The 16,345-nt window shown below is 42.4% G+C and overlaps 1 protein-coding gene across 1 annotated transcript; it reads right to left on the minus strand.

Annotated features, from left to right (window-relative positions):
- Positions 1-657: 657 nt before the first annotated feature.
- On the minus strand, positions 658-16,094 carry LOC142784592 (glutamate receptor ionotropic, kainate 2-like). Its single transcript, XM_075883012.1, has 7 exons — positions 13,978-16,094; positions 11,907-12,020; positions 8,895-9,098; positions 7,272-7,798; positions 5,876-6,074; positions 3,620-3,833; positions 658-1,153 (listed from the first exon to the last, which is right to left on the minus strand). Exons 1-7 carry the CDS (start codon positions 14,263-14,265, stop codon positions 882-884), a joined length of 1,818 nt encoding a protein of 605 aa, XP_075739127.1. The 5' UTR covers positions 14,266-16,094; the 3' UTR covers positions 658-881.
- Positions 16,095-16,345: the final 251 nt, after the last annotated feature.

Below are 16,345 nucleotides of genomic sequence, written 5' to 3' on the forward strand. Positions count from 1 at the left end.
ATGGTCAAGATACATTCTTGTTGGAAGAACTGTTCATCGCAGTTCATAAACAGCGACGTCTGAGCAAGTTTGTATCATGTGGATGGTTTCGCAATAAATGAATAATAACCATGCTTCTTCACCTTTATGTCCACACTAAGAGGTGCCAACATTCTGTGCTATTCTTTGAACATACCACAAAGGCCTTAGTGGCGTCAATGTTGTACAAGAGCATAGATGGCATAAAAAAGCTAAATAACAACGTTTTTTTAACGAAACTCTCAAACACACAGTTCGTTTTGTTGATTATATGGCTGCCGGTAGAACATGCTATCTTAAAGCAGTAAACATTTGATAGTTTGATGAGGGCTACTTCCTTCGTTACTGAAATAATAAACCCTTATAAAGATGTTGTTAAGATATCACAAATGTTTAAATTTTGAAAACAAGGAGCCATTACAAAATGCAAAGGGGGACGTAAATAATTACGCCGGTGTTGAGTAATCCTTTAATTGTTGACACAGCCACGTGTGACCCATTTTCACAAAACGCACTACCAGTCACATGGAAGGAATGGGCAGCTATACTACAAAATATTGGTAGTCATAATGAAAATGCACTTCATTAGGGTAATGGTCAGTACTCAAACAGAAAAAAACTGCACAATCTCGCAGGAGCTCTGAGCATTTCCACGCATATTTTATTCCTCTCTATCTCTCTTTCTCCGTTTAATTTACAGCCAGCAAGGTTTGAAACCATCTTAAGCGAAACACAAAATTCCACGCAAGGATCAATAGCAATTTTTTGTGGATCCCGCATGAACATCGTTGCGCCTGTTATTATTATGACAAGTGCAAACAGTCCACTCCATCCGCTTAGATGTAAAAGGCTCAGGGAATCCTTCAACTGCGTCCTATTCTCGCTTTATAGAACAACTCGGCGAAAGCGATGAGGCAGGCCAGACCAAGACCAGCAAGGAGAACGACGAACACGCCACTGACTGTTCGCAGGCCCAGCTCACTAGCTGCATCAGTCCTAGATTCGCCGGCTTCGGTAGTAGGACATCCTTTGAGCGGATCCCGTACTTTCCACCAGCGATCCTTGAATTTTCGCAGGGTGCCATGCTCCTGCAGACGTAGTAATGTTGACGAAAGGCTGTTGCGGTACGGAGATCCTGCACGAATAAACCCTTATATGGCATGTTTTGTTAAAAAAAAAAGTTTTATTCCGGGACGCACGAAGACTGCTGTGACGTATTTCCGTCCCGAAAATGGCGTAGAAAAGTGAACGCAAATAAATGGTAGTGCTATTTATGGTCGCGTTGACGGGCTTACTGTTCACGGAATCGAATTCAGTCTTTTTTTATTTTTGCTTGAGAAAATTTCTAAATATCACTTCCTATTAAAAACCAATGATACATTTATCAATTGTCTCATGGTTTCGGAACTATCTGCAGGTTACGTGCAAAAGAAAAAAAATGTAGTCCTTTTCCCTGTCTTCACAGGAAGTGTACCTGTATGCATCTTAAATGTGAAAGTCTTCATTTGCAGAGACACGTATACATTGTTTTGCGGTCGCATTCTCTGATGGCATCACCATCTGCAAGCAGCAAAATTAAGCAATGCATCGTGACCGGGACCTCCGCTATTAGTTCCTGCAGGGAATTGCTCTTATGCTTCCGTTTCATTCGATGCCTTTACAATAATAGAAGCAAAATTTCGTCAACGTCGTGGCCCGCCACAAGTTGTCGATGTTAGCCCAAGCCTCTACTTGCCTCATATGATCTATTCATACGAATGATAGCTGTACGAAGCACACCTGGCTTACTTGGCTAAAACATGATTAAGTGAAGTTTTGGGTTAGTTGGTTTAGCAGTACGAAGTACTAACAGCACAAATTCAACACGGGAACATAGAGAAAAACACTGACAAGCGCTGTACAGTCTCTTCTTGTCAGGGTCTCTTCTTGTGTCCCCATGCTGAATTCGCATTGTTCCTAATTTACACTGGCAACAACACCGCCAACATAACGCTGTGCTTCGCACTTGACGTTCACCCTCAGAAAGATCGCTGCCAGGCTAGAGGGTGCAATCAACGCTCATTGCATTTCGCTCCAAAATGCCACGGGATGGTGTCCTTAGCCCAAGCTGTGAGTGCAGTCAGAAACGCTCTTCTGGCTTTCGCACGACTTTCGCTTCTTGCGCTCTCAGCGGTAACTACAACAGTCACCACAAAGCTTTGTTTATTCTTTGATCATGCTGTTAGGTTGTTGGCATGAAGATGTGCAACCAGGTGCCAACGTGCGTTGATCTACGTTGAGCAGTGCTAGAGGTACAAAAAAAACAACAGATATTGAGCAAGCTCGCTTATATCAACGTACAGTAAGCATTTAACTACTTAGGGAACAACAGGTTTTGCTTTCGTGTTATGCCACTTGCTGTGACGTCGGAATTACCCGTTCATTTTTGCTTTACAGACATGAACCCAGCTTCATTTTGACACAAACTGTGTGCCGGCGACATGTAACGTAGGGTAATTGGCACAATATTGCATTACTCACTATATTTTAAAGTATTACCAGACCTGCTTATAGACAACAATACAACACAATCTTAAAAAAATGCCGTCCAAGACAAACGCAGGCTTAAATTTTTCCATTACGCGCTCAATGGCAAATAAGGCATTCTAGAGAAAAGAGAGGACAATGTCAAAAAACTATAGGCAGAGCATATTTACCTGCATACATAACTTTGATGGAATGTTGGTTCAGCAACTTGAATTGACTAAACACTCAATAAATGCGTCACCTTTAAGATTTCTGGCCTCTTTGTGCACTAAATTTTAATAAAGTTGCTTGAAAGAAACGTGCCTTTGAAGTTCTTTAAATATTTTCAGAAGAGGAAGTATCATGAAACATAGATCTTAGTAATTACGTATCAACTTGAATTGAACTAGTGCTAATTTTGGTTTCTTGTGTGCATTACGTTTTGAGAGCCAGTTGTTTTGGTTTTCTGTTTGTACTTACTATTGTACTCCCTCCCTGTTATGACCCTCAAGTGAGGGCGGACAGTATAATTAAATAAATAAAATAATATAAAAACGTCGTGCGAATATGAAATTGCAGTTTATTAGATGAAAAACTATCCACAAAAAGACACGCTGATATCAACTCCATTACAGGATTGTTACATGGAGCTCCAAATCACATGGTTGTTTATGAGCAATGTGTCGTTCAATAAAGTGTGGTTAGCGCACAATTGTGAACGATGTAGCGAGGCAATACAAGAAATATGATAGGTGTAACGATTAATGACAAGAATAGAGTAGAGTGGAGCAAGAAAAAAATGTTAATCATTAACATCAGAATTAATAACACGACAAAATGAGCATGGGAGGGGCATGCACCACGAGGTCTGGCACTCGATGAGGACGCAGCAAGTTAGTTGGACAAATGACATTACCGGTAGTCTACAGGAATTACGTGGCTTTGGCAAACACGGCGTCAGATCAATTGGTGAAAACTGGAGCACAAAAGAGGCACCTGTCTTCTTGTGGTGAGTGGAGTCAGCCTCATTATAGGGAAGATGACAATATTTATGATGAATATGAAAATGAGACACGTTGTACAAGTTAAGGCTCACCATGCGGCGTTGCGATGCCGTAACCCTTGGAGTCTAGAAGACCCCCGATCTGCTTGAGCTGGCACCGTCTTCGTACCACGTACTGAATGCTCGTAGACTCCATGAGGAAGGCGTAGCCACCGCGTTCCACACGTTCAATGCCCTCGGTGATGGAAGACACCGTGTCCTCTTTCATGGCGTGCCACATCATCTCGTACATCTCATGCCTCCACTCCTGTGAACCAGTGATTCCGTTAATATGAACGAAAATTATTTATGTAAATGAAGCATGAGCAGGTTGCAAATGCTTTCTGACTTTTTCAAATAAACTTGGACAGTCTCAAAGCGCACCAAAAGCGAAGTTTCACTTTAAAGGGTGAGCTTGTTTCATTGTCCTTGTTTTTATGAATGCCGATATGTTTACCCTTCTGAATATTGTGACAAGTAGAGATTACAAAAGTAAGTGACACTCACGACAAGAAATAGTTATAAACGAACACAGAAGAAGCGTGTGTTTTTTTCATGGCACTAGCTCTTAGTGACATTTGGTTTTTCAAACGGCACTACGGAATAGGTCCCCAGCCAAGTCGAAGTTGTTCAACCGGCTGGAATGTTGCGATATTCCAATAAATAAACAAATATAAAGTGAGGCAATGGTCGAAGCTAAGAATTGTACAGAATACGTATGATATTCGAGCATAGGTATAGATCAAGTAAGAGCCCGCCAGCTGTAATAATATTTACTGAAATTTGATTTATTCCATTACTTGGAAGTGCAGGCTTTTCTTACAAACCACTAGAATCGCAGCCTTACCTTAACGACACGCTTTTTTCTATGTGGCCTCTCATACGCCCGTCTACCACGCACCAATACGCTGGCAGTGTCGATATAGAAGGCAACGCAGAAAGAAGCACAGCTGGTTCCCGCCTCTATAGGATCCATCAGGGGAAGCCCCACAAACCTGAACAAGCTAGTTCACTCCAAGGCGCGAGGTCTCGCTTTCCGCAACCTCGGAGAACTTCCTGTCGGCCCGGAGTTGTGGAGGACAGAGATCAAAGGACCACCTATAATGAAATTACCTAGCACTTTTATGTCGTCAGGAGAGACTTTCGTCTTTCTAACAAAAGGGGTAAATTGAGCACAGGCATTGACTCTCGGGCTCGTATCTCAGCTCGGCTTTATTGCACAATATTTATTGCGACAAATATTGTAATAGCTCTTGCAGGTACTGCAACGAATTTTCTAGCCTAGACCACATGCTCTGGCGTTGTCCCTCTTTGCGGGGCACGGACCAATCGAATGAAGAAAAGTGGTGATCCGCTAGGAAGAGCCCCGATGTCGGGGATCACTGTGGGCTGTCCAGAGGGCCGACGATGTGACGGTCGGGCTTGCCTGACTGTCCCAACGTAAGAACGGCCTACCTAAACCGCCGCACCCCTACTTCAAACGTAACGTTAACATTTGGCCCAAAAAGCTAGAGCTACTTTTCAGACCCTTCGTGTTTGAGTAAAGTTTATCATGCGAGGTTTTTTTTATGCAGCGATGAATTTCAAAGCACCTGATACGTTATTAGGTCTCGTCGATAAAGTTCAGCCACACAGGCTTCTAAGTCTTTGTTTAAAACTAGTGTCTGGGCAGAATTTGGCTGTATAAAAATACTTAGCTCACAAATATATCAGCACAACTGCTTCTCTCTTTCGGAACTTTCATTAGGGCTACGTGACTAGGCGACTTCATCTGTCTTTTGCTAAACGTACGTAGTACTCACGCCTTTGTGTTTTTTGAACACGTCAATTGTTTTACAGGACATACGTAGTATCATGCAAGGCCATCACCGAAATAGACATCCGCTTTGATATAAAATGTGCCCAGCTTCAAAAGGTTTGATTCCCGCTGTGGTGGCTTCAGTTTCGATAGACTCAAAAACACTTGCAACTCGTGTACTTAGAGTTGGGCGCACGTTACATTATCTCATGTGCTCATGAGGTCAAAATTTTCGGAGCCTTCTATTACGGCGTCTCTGCTGGTCGTATTGTAGTTTTGAGACGTAAACCCATCAAAATAGTGAATTCAGTTTTCGGGAAAGTCTGACTTCACTAACAGCACGAAAATTGAATAATTATTTCTATTGTGATAACAATGCTGTTCAACACGAAATATAATATTTTAACGAGACCACTTGCTTTATGTTTGGTGCATAGTGCCTTTAGAAGCAATACTGCGTGCATTTATCTGGAGCCGATCATAATACTTGTCGCTTATAGACGGTGCCATACCTTGAACAAGGCGTGAGTCGATCCTGAGCGAACGCATCCGTAGCGCACGGCTGACTGCTTCGCCAAGTCTTCGGCACTCTCAATGGGTGACAGGAGCCTCTCTTTAGTCAGGAAAGCTGTCAGGTTAGCCGTGTAAGAGGAAACCAGCACGAAGGAGAAGATCCACCAAGTTGCAGCAATGATGCGCGCTGAAGCTGCCCTGCACAATGTGCCGTGTTATGTAAAATTATCTTTAACAAAGGACGGTGCTCAAGCAGGCTACAGGGCGGAACTTTGTCGACACAATGCCATCCTATAGGGAGTATGCTACCCTATATGTTTTGTATATGGTATGTAGATGCATGATGTCCGATCTCTGACAGAAATAGGTAATCATTCAAAACTGCACTAACAGATTATGTAACGCGCCCTAAATAACTTTTTGTTGTTAAACATGTAATCTCACTGACTTGTATTTTTATGTTCTACTTTTACTGCATTTTTGTTGTATTACTCACCCCCCTTTATAACGCCTTTATGTGCCCTGAGGATAATCGAACTAAATAACAAAGGAAGCTATGCAAAACGAGCCAAATGTAAGTAATGCAAAAATTGCAAAAGATCTCTAAAGTTGCGTTAAAAAACATGTAAGAAATAGGCAACTAATCGTTGGGATATGCAGAAAAAATGGTTACTCACATAACAACGGAAACACCAAATCAGTACTTTTCTGTATTTTAGCTGTAAAAAAATTACCAGGCCACAACAAACAACTTCGAAACATTATAATTGTAGAAGTATGTTCTTCCAGTTTCGTTTTGAATATTTATGTTGGATTCACGCCCCTGTTAAATACTTTGTTGCTGTCTATCATGGGGCGGCGTCATCTCACCGATAGCACTTCACACACGTGACGTGGATCATTTCAATCGAGATGGCCAAAGTCTAAGGTGTGTCAGAAGAATTACCAGTTCTTACAAGCGGGACTGGAGGACATCTTTCCGAGCGAGAACAATTCACTAAGGCTATTAGCCGCATATCTCCTCAATCTGTCAGCTAAGTTTCGATATCTGCGCAACGTAACATCACTTTTTTTAGGCTTAAGGTGTAACATACAACTTCGTGATTAATCATTTTGGAAAGCTATACGCACTTTAAAAAAATTGGTAATATTTTAATTATTCAGCGTAGTCATATCTCACGCAAAAAATTGAAGCAATCTCTTAAGCGCTATCCCTTGTCTTTTTAACAATCTCTTTTATCAGCATACGGCCAAAAACCCGACATTTGCTTAGTTGAAGTTTTTCTATTTGATATGCAAAACATAAAAGGTAGAGAACGAGAATTGCAATATCTGGTTTTAAACAAAGTCTATGCAATGAAGGAATTGATGAAAGAAAGACAATTTTCAACCTACCTAGGAAATATACCACATCCCTGCCTCATGATGGCGCTAACTATGAACCAACAACTGTTAGGGAGAGTGAAGTCACTCTGCACCGTTGGCAGAGTACATTTTCTCCAGCTGCCAGAATATAACTTCTCTCGTTGGAGCTTGGAGGAACCGACTGCTTCCTGACCCTTGATGATGTCGAGCCTGGCACGGCCACTGTCCGTTTCAGTGTACCAATCTCCATCACTGCTCGATAAACTGTTTCCGCAGCAGCAGCATCCATAACGTCGCGGCAAGGCACTACTTCTGCGGCACACTGCCCTCTGAGCACGAGCGACGCAGCACAAAATCACGCTCACGGCGACGCACGCCCCAGCCACACAAAGCCACACATCTCCCGAAAGCGGAGACAGGAAGAATAGCAGGGAACGCTTCTGGTCGGTCTTCTTGTAGAGTATGCTGACTCCCAACGTCATGAAAGGTATAGTGAAGTCGACAGATTGCTCGCGCTCTGAGGTGATGGTCAGGTCACCAATCGCCAGGTCTGCCTCCTGCAGCGAAGACGTAGGAATGGTTGAACAGTTGAACCGATTAAAATAAAGAGCATTTGCTAGATATGAGGTGGGTTATAAGTACGCTTGTACACTTAAAAACGTATGACATTACAATTGACTTCAACAAATTTTCAGATAATTTTGGTGGTTGGCACATTCAAATAAAAGCTGTAAAGTGAATGGTGCGGAGGAGTATTTGCAAATAAAAAGTAGCCGGTATTTGCCCTAAAATATTTATGGTTGAAATGTCTCAGTAACTTTACTAAGCTTAGATAATCAGTCTGAATCAAGCCACCTAAGGCCTACAAGCCTCACTTTCATTCTAGGAGATGGTATCATTTCACTTATTACCCACTTGTCCTCGGTAACGTCATCCCTAATCATAGGGTCAAATAGAACAAAGCTTTAGAGCACAGCGTTCTGTTCACAGTGAAAAGAAGATGACAGCGCGCATTAATATTTATTCCTACGAAATGAAATTGGTTAGGACTTCGGTGTCTATAGTTCAAAAACGATATCTTGACTCCTAATAATAATATCAACCATTAAGCACTGCGGCTGTTTCACCCTTAGTCAGAGTTCAACAACTAGCTACGGTCTTTTTCATTATGCTGGCGTGTAAATGCAGTGAACAAATAGCGAGGGCGAACCCGTATGATGCATGCCATATTAGCTATACTGAGTTTTTACGCATATGACACGAACAGGTGAACGCTGTCTATGTATGTGAACCGATTATACGGTATGGTGATGTTTTTTTACAGAGAGGAACGATACCCTAAGCTGGTTGCAATTCTGTTATAATTTTTTGTTTCTATTAGAAGCGGCAGAAGCTAGACTATATATTTGAGTTTAAAATACCATGTAGTCTGAAGACACCGAAGCTTTAAATCACAAGGTATTTCATAACGGTTGTATCTTATGAACCGAAACCCCACCAAACTTTTTGAAGCACTGCGTGGACAGCTTATGGAGGATGCAGAGTGTTATAATGAGAATCTGCACAAGCAAGTACGACAGTTGCCCTAAAAAGCTGGCTTCTGTTACACTCATTTGTTGGAGTACGCAGTGAATTTCCTCAATCAAAACTTACCATGTCCACAAGTTCGCGCATTATGCCGTTCCACCTGCCCTGTGAGTCACGGGTTCCGTAGGCACCATCTCGGACGAGCTTCAACCGGTAATAAAAGCCCAGCGTTGCGGATATTTCACGGAGCAAATCCACGCAGTAACCTTCGAAGTGGTCGTTCCCCTCGAGCTTGTGCGCGGATTTCTTGAGCATGACGTATGGGGCATTCTGCAGTAAGCATTGTGTAAGACATACGCGAGAGCTTCACTCTGAAGTTTGGACGATATTGCCTGCATGTTTTCTGCTTCAAGATTGATTAATGATTGATTGATATGTGGAGTTTAACGTCCCAAAACCACCATATGATTATGAGAGACACCGCAGTGGAGGGCTCCGGAATTCTGCTTCAAGAGGCTCTTAGCTTGTATCTATGCATTTTTACGTTACCGTGCTACCGGAAGACAGGAACGCAAGTTTTTTTAAAAGTTTCAGCTCCCCATGCGTAACCATTTATGTACGTACCTAAACATGTACGTACCTTCTAGTTTGTGCAAGCCACTAAATGGTGATGAAAAATGCATTGAAACTATACTTGATTTTGTTAAAATTGAATCATAGCTGAGGCAAAACAGTAATAGATGTTCTTATTGTTTTAGCGTTTAGTATTATATAAACACATTGGATAACCAGACGATGGTGTTGACACCTCGTGATGACATGGACCCGTTTGTTAGCGTTTAGTATTTATTTATTTATTTATTGTATACCTGCATCGCCCATCGGGCATTACAGCAGGGGGCTTACATAAAAAATATGCAAAGTAAATGCACTCACAAAGCGTGGTAAAATACATCGTTGTAGAAAATGTCAGGAAGGAAAAATTAGTGAAAAAGGAACTCTTTCGCTATTGTACCGCTACAAAGCATTTAATGAAGAAGTGAAATGCATGATATTTCGACAAGAACTAGTTTGTGCTCTCCTGGTTTTGCTTGACCGCCTCAGATTGCGCCACCTATCCAGCTTTAGGTCTCTTATGTTTACGTTTGCGGCATTCCAGGTCCTCCAGCTTCAGTAAGCTGGGTGAAACAAGCAGATCACAAATCGCACTCGCTTTTGTGGCTTGAGTCTCCGCAACGCCAAAACCGTGCTTGGACTCGCTCGTTGCATTCCGTGCCAACCGGTTGTGACCCCGCAATCTCCAACGACAGCGCAGCCATGGCCGACCGGCTCGCTCTCCGCCACGGAGGAAGGCCCTCCGCCATATCCTGACGCCGTGAAGCTCTCGCTGAGTCATCGGACTCTTGCGACCGTGTGCATCTTTTCTATTTCTTACCCCTGCAAGTGGGTATATCTGTACCTGTCTTTACCTCTTTCACTCTCCCTTTTAATCCTCCCTAGACTTTTTAATCCCTCCTTACCCCCATCCCTCGTGAGCCACTGTTGAGGTGTCGCACTATGATGCAGTCAGTTAAGGGGCTTACTTTTATTTTCTTTTTGATCTTTTAAGAATCATCTACGAGCGGTGCTTAGCCACGAACGAAGGTGAATTTGCGAGAGGGGCCGGAAACGTAAGACCTTTCGAGAGAGTTGTACACGGTTCGTAAAAGTTCCACGTTTCGTCCAAGCTCATGCACGCGCAGATTAATTCTGGTGTCTGATAACGCGGTTACCTAAAGAAGTATAAGTACAAGCTAAAAGCACTTCATAACTGCATTCAAACTATGTTTCCTTTGATAACACTCAGTCAACATTGCGTAAAAATAATATTAGACGTATTTTGCGTGTACTGTATGTATCCCAGTCTACGCATAGGGGCATTGGAATATCGTGTTACCGACCGGTGGGGCCGAAATCTGGCGACACTTGTGAAATCATAGTAATTAACATGTATTTTTTCTCTTGAATACTGAGTACACTCATTCTTGACTACGCTGCTGCAACGCGTTTCTACAATAACAATTTGGTGCTTGCCTGGTTCTTGTCTGCCTCGCTATAGGTGGCACAACCTATCCGCTCTTTAAGGAGCTTTATTATACTCACGTTTGCGGCTTCCATTTTCTAGACCACACAAATTAATTATATTTGTTGGAGTTTACATTAATAATTATGATTAACGCCGTAGTGGAGGGCTGCGGTAACTTCGACCTCATCGGTTTTCTTAACGTGCACGTAAATCTAAGCACATCCACTTCAAGCATTTACCCCTCCACCGATAATGCGACCGCCACTGCCGGGATTCGATATTGCGGCCTGCAAGTCAGCAGCCAAGTGCCTTAGCCATTGGATCATCCAGGTGAATAGTTCACTCATATTGGGGAATTTAGATCAAACAGCGTGTTCGTAAATGGCGCTTGGACATTGGCTTCAATTGATTCGGTGGCTTGAGTCTGCGGATAGTGGATATAGAAAGTAGCAGTGAACGAAGGCGATTTCGGGATCTATGTATGGTTGTAGACTTGAAACATACCTGGAGAGAAGTTTGAGTTCCTTGGAAGCAGGTATGAGATTCATAAACGCATGCGCAAGCGCTGATTCAATGCGGTATCCAGTAACACGTCGAAGAAAAAAAAATATACGCATACGCTAAGAGCCCTTGTTACTGTTTAGCATACTCCATAATTTTATCTTTAAATAATCTAGCATGTGACCGTTAATGATCATGCAGAGCAAAATACAGAGGGCAGAAAACAAGATGTTTGATTTGCAATGATTTTACCATCTTTCCCCTTATTTATCTCTTTTTCTTTCTAAAAGCCTAATAAGGCATTTCATTTATTACATTTTGCTAGCTTTTGACAGTATCTAACATGCATCCAGATACACATTTTCTCCAATCGGCTGAAATCTCTCATTTCCTACTCTTGTTTTTTGCATCTTTTAGCTAATTTACCCTTTCACATCCAATAAGACAAAAGTATATGTATATTACTGCGATCCCATGAAATGCAGCTTTACCAGTCCAACTACCTACTTAACACAAAACTTTGTCGGGCGCCGCAACTTCCACCATGTTCTAAGAGTGAACATTGGTCTCACCAATATCGTCGTTATCCTCAAAGTCTTGTTCTTCAAAACGCTGAGTATTTCGTCTTCAAACCACTTTTCTGCTCGAGTAATGTTTAGCCCTGATGACGTACTCCAAGTTCCAACCTGAGAATAAACATGCATACATGAAAAGTACCAAGATTAGGCAAGAAATGCCATTGCAGAAATACAATTTTTTGCAGTCTTCCTAGGGTGGGACTTGAAATAAGTTTGTTTGCATAATACGAAAACGCAAAAGAAGATACTTCAAGCACGCTTAACGTTCACCTTCTGAAGTAGGACTGGATGGTGCATTGTGTCCTTCAGTTTCTCATGATCAAGCATGCCTTAGGCAAGGAGTGTTTATGCACGTGGCATTGGCCTATATAGCTATTATAGAATGCGTTATAACTACTATAGCATGCCTACTGCAAAAGAAGTTGCGAAATGCCCACTACGCCATACATATTCGATTCGAAAATTGGCAAAGTACACGCCCGCAAGCTGTCACGTGCATCTGCGAAGTAACTCCCTTTGTAATGAGCGGGCAGCTGAATTGTTGCGCAATCCACACGTTTTGACGCCTGGTGGAATGGTAAGAGTGTGCAACGTAATGCTTCTTTCATCTAGATGGCTGCTTGGCAGAATATATTAATATAACGTTTTTCTTAAGCAGCCTAAAAGGCGGAAGTGGCTCTCTGGTAGAACACCGACTAGCCGCAAGAGGTACAAGTTCGTCTCTCACTTAGACCAAATTTTTAAAAATATTTTCATTCTCATGTATGTCAAATTTCATCTCTAGGCCACTTCACTGTCTACCAAGAATGCCACTGCCAAAACCGATGCCAAAATTTTAGCTAAACCAATCGTTTAATGCTATTACATTATAATATTATTACTGTGAAAAAAATTCGGCGAGCTATAAAAGCATCGGATGTTAACGAAGGAACACAAGTGTGCTGTGCTACAGTTGCACAACAAAAATTATATTATTTAACTGAGCAAACAACATCTGTTATCTACTAAATTCAACCCCCACGTTAAATTCACAGTCCTATATGTACTGCATGACAACGCAATGTCATACCTACTTCAAGGCAACGCATTATTCGTTCATTCACCATTCATGCTGAAGTTATACTTAACAAGGTTCATAATGTGGAATGGTAAACAAGTGGCATAAATCTAACCAAGGCGGTAGGAAAGTCTGCTAACAACGGCTAAATAAAGTTCTTGAATAATAATGAAAGTTGACGTAGGTTGTGTAGTCTTTGTTGTCACATGTTACATGTATCTCACACCCGGTCCTACGATTAACCACAGTAGTGTCTGAGTGGCATGACTATGCCTGTTAGGTGACAAGTGAACAGTTGTTTATTGATGTAAGCTCATGTGGAACCTGTTCAATGTCTCACAATTTAAGTCCTCGAGAGACACGTATAAAACTGTTACCCTACAAAACAGAATTTACCCATCTAAAAGGAGGCACGACTGCATGTAATTTTAACTATCCGCGACGTCCCTCCCTATAGGAAATGAAGCGAACGTGTTGTCCAATACTATGGTGAAAAAACATATTTTCAAAGTAATATTGTATGCGAACATGTGAACTAAATGTCGCTCGTAAACCGCATAAATGTTAAAAACCAAGTATTCAATGGTGAATTCAAACAGCAGCGCTAGATTAAGGTTTTCTGCTCTAAGCGGAGCAATCACATTCCAATGTAGAACCGAAAGTGTGTGCTGTGTGTTCAAATGGCATATTGAAAGCAACCACAGATCACAAATTGCTCTTTGGAGCAAAATATTTTGCTCCGCTAAAACCAGTGGATTTGACCGGAAGTTCACGTGACGTATTCTGTGTACCCGCCTTTTCTCCAATCACCAATGAGGGTCCGTGGAATGCTTCGCGCTCCCTCATGCCCTCACGGGCTTCTTTGCGAGATTTTCGCTCACAAACTACTTCATTCGAGATGCGTGCGTCCCAATCGCAGATTTGTGAGATACCCAGCTTGGATCGGTGCTCTCTCTTTGCTGTCCGGGCCAGCGCTCGCGTCTGCTATTGTAATTCAACATCACTTACCGAAGTCAGTCCCGTACGCTTGAGTTTCGCCACGTAGAGGGACACGTTTCTCCGTTGGCCCGATGCGTCCAGCCACAATGGTCCACTCAAGCCCGAGAAACGTGTCTGCAAGAAACAAGATTTAGTGAACTGAAATTTCAAACAGTTTTCAACCAGTTCCTCTCTGTGAACAAGGGCCACCAGGTAATGGATAAGAGTAAAGGAAAGGAACTCGCAACCTCGCCCACACTGGGCACCAATGAGGACCATCAATAAAACAATATTCGCCTTGTATAAAATAGTTAACATTTATCTGAGCTTAGCAATTTTGAGTGCAAAACAATAATTCATGTTGTGCTTTGCTTGGCTGACAGAAGCTTGCTATCATTTATCAAAACGTACTACTCTCGCAGTGTCCTCCAGCGAACATTTTCACAGATAACATTTCCACGCTTGTCACTTTTCAAAGCCGGTCGGCTAGTTGCAAAACGCTCTTACCCAAGGCCGCTTTTCAAATAAATTCATCGCTTAAATTGTGAGATTGGGCTGCTTCCTTCAGTAAATAATGTGATAATGCAAGGGCAAAACAAAGACGAGTGTTTCTCATCGAGTATCTCTCTTTGTTTATTCTTCCCAGATAGATAAATTTTCATAACCTCTTTTCATAAACAATGCTTCAGGCAAGAGTGCACAAAAAACTTCTGCTCATCTGTAGGCTGTCTAAAAACACGTGTCTTCGACAAGATGACTTGCGTGCTTGAACGTCGTCGTCGTCGCGAAAGCGAAGCCGCCTTATTGATGTCTTCTTGATTTTTTTTATGTAGAATAATGTAAACTGATCATTTCGCCTAATTGCCTTCACATCTGCATAAAATATTCGTGTCCCTGAAAACATCCTCGATATTCTCCTAAATGCCAATAAAAAACCACTATCTTGTGAAAAGTAAGTATGAGCCCCTATTATTTATGTACTTTGAACAAACGTCAAAAGCACCATGCGTTGATTACGAAATAACAGCACGCCTTGTTCGAGATAAACACCTCCCCAATTTCCGCATAAATACATAGCACCGGTAATTGGTTGTGCTTGTTCACGACTGGTGTACAGCTAAGAGCTCCTCATTAGTCAGCTTCTGCTGAATATAATTACATCGTCTGTGGCTCTGTTTATCCAGCGTCTTAAACGCTTACACAGTGGAGAGTCGTGTGAGGTGCCTTATCAAAGCCAAACCGTAATCAGGTATTATTCATAACAGCCCTACAGGCAGTGACTGCTCTGGTGCCCAATTGTTAGACTAAGTATAGTGGACTACGTGTATTCTTGGTGTTCGTATTGTAAAAAGCTTGCCTAGCGCGCTTACAGCCTCATATACTTTTCCTGTTCGTTATCACTAAAGCGGAAGATAACTTTACAAACATTGATCGCTGCTCCCGTTATTTGTCGTTCTAGTATATTTTACTTCCAGTTCCACAATGCAGCTGCTAGCTGCGTTTGTAAATAAACTTAATTATTATCTAGTGGCCTGCATAGTGAAACGCTGTGACGGCCCTTTTTTTCTCTGACAGAGAAAAGCTCCGGTGTCAAATACAAAAAAAGGCAAATCCCACGTACAGAGGGAATTGATATGCGAAGTAGGAATGAGATAAGTTGATATGTCACTTCAAAATCAGCAAAACATCTCGAGGTTGAGGTAAATGATGCCTTACATGACTTCCGTGTCATGATTATCATGTTTGGATGTGTCGTTCGCCTTCGTCATCAATTCACGTCACTTGATACCCAATTTAGTAAATGAGAGCAAGCTTAACGACCGCGAGCACAATATCAGCGTGGCCTGTTGTCATGATCTTACATGACACGCATGTCAGGATTATCATGTTTGCACCAGTAATATATTTTGTCATCTATTGGCGTCACGTAATCTCAAATTTGCTGTATGCGGAGCTAGTAAAACGGCAGCGAGCGCATCATGAAGGGCTCAATATACTTCAATGTAGCGTTGACGCGCGCGCATGCTGGGCACAGCGACGCTACGGTAGCAAAACGCGAGCACTGTATAATCTGACGCCAGGCGCGACCAGCGTCCGTGGGCGCAGCCCGACGGACTCCGGCGCTGCAGTTCGCGGCGATGCGTTACCCAGACAACACTGCGTCTTCCTCTTTTCGTGACGGAAGGACACCGGACGCCCTGAAACGCGCATGCGTAAAAGCAACGCAGCGCGACGCGCGCCTGCGAGTATATGGCAGGCCCGGCGCCTGGTGTTGCAAAGCCGGCATGACGCGACGAAATGAACGCCAGCGAGCACGTGCATCACTTTATGTTGAAATGATTGATTGATTGATATGTGGGGTTTAACGTCCCAAAACCACCATATGATTATGAGAGAA

Source organism: Rhipicephalus microplus, unplaced genomic scaffold (genome assembly GCF_043290135.1).
Source record: "Rhipicephalus microplus isolate Deutch F79 unplaced genomic scaffold, USDA_Rmic scaffold_15, whole genome shotgun sequence".
Taxonomy (NCBI): Eukaryota; Metazoa; Arthropoda; class Arachnida; order Ixodida; family Ixodidae; genus Rhipicephalus; species Rhipicephalus microplus.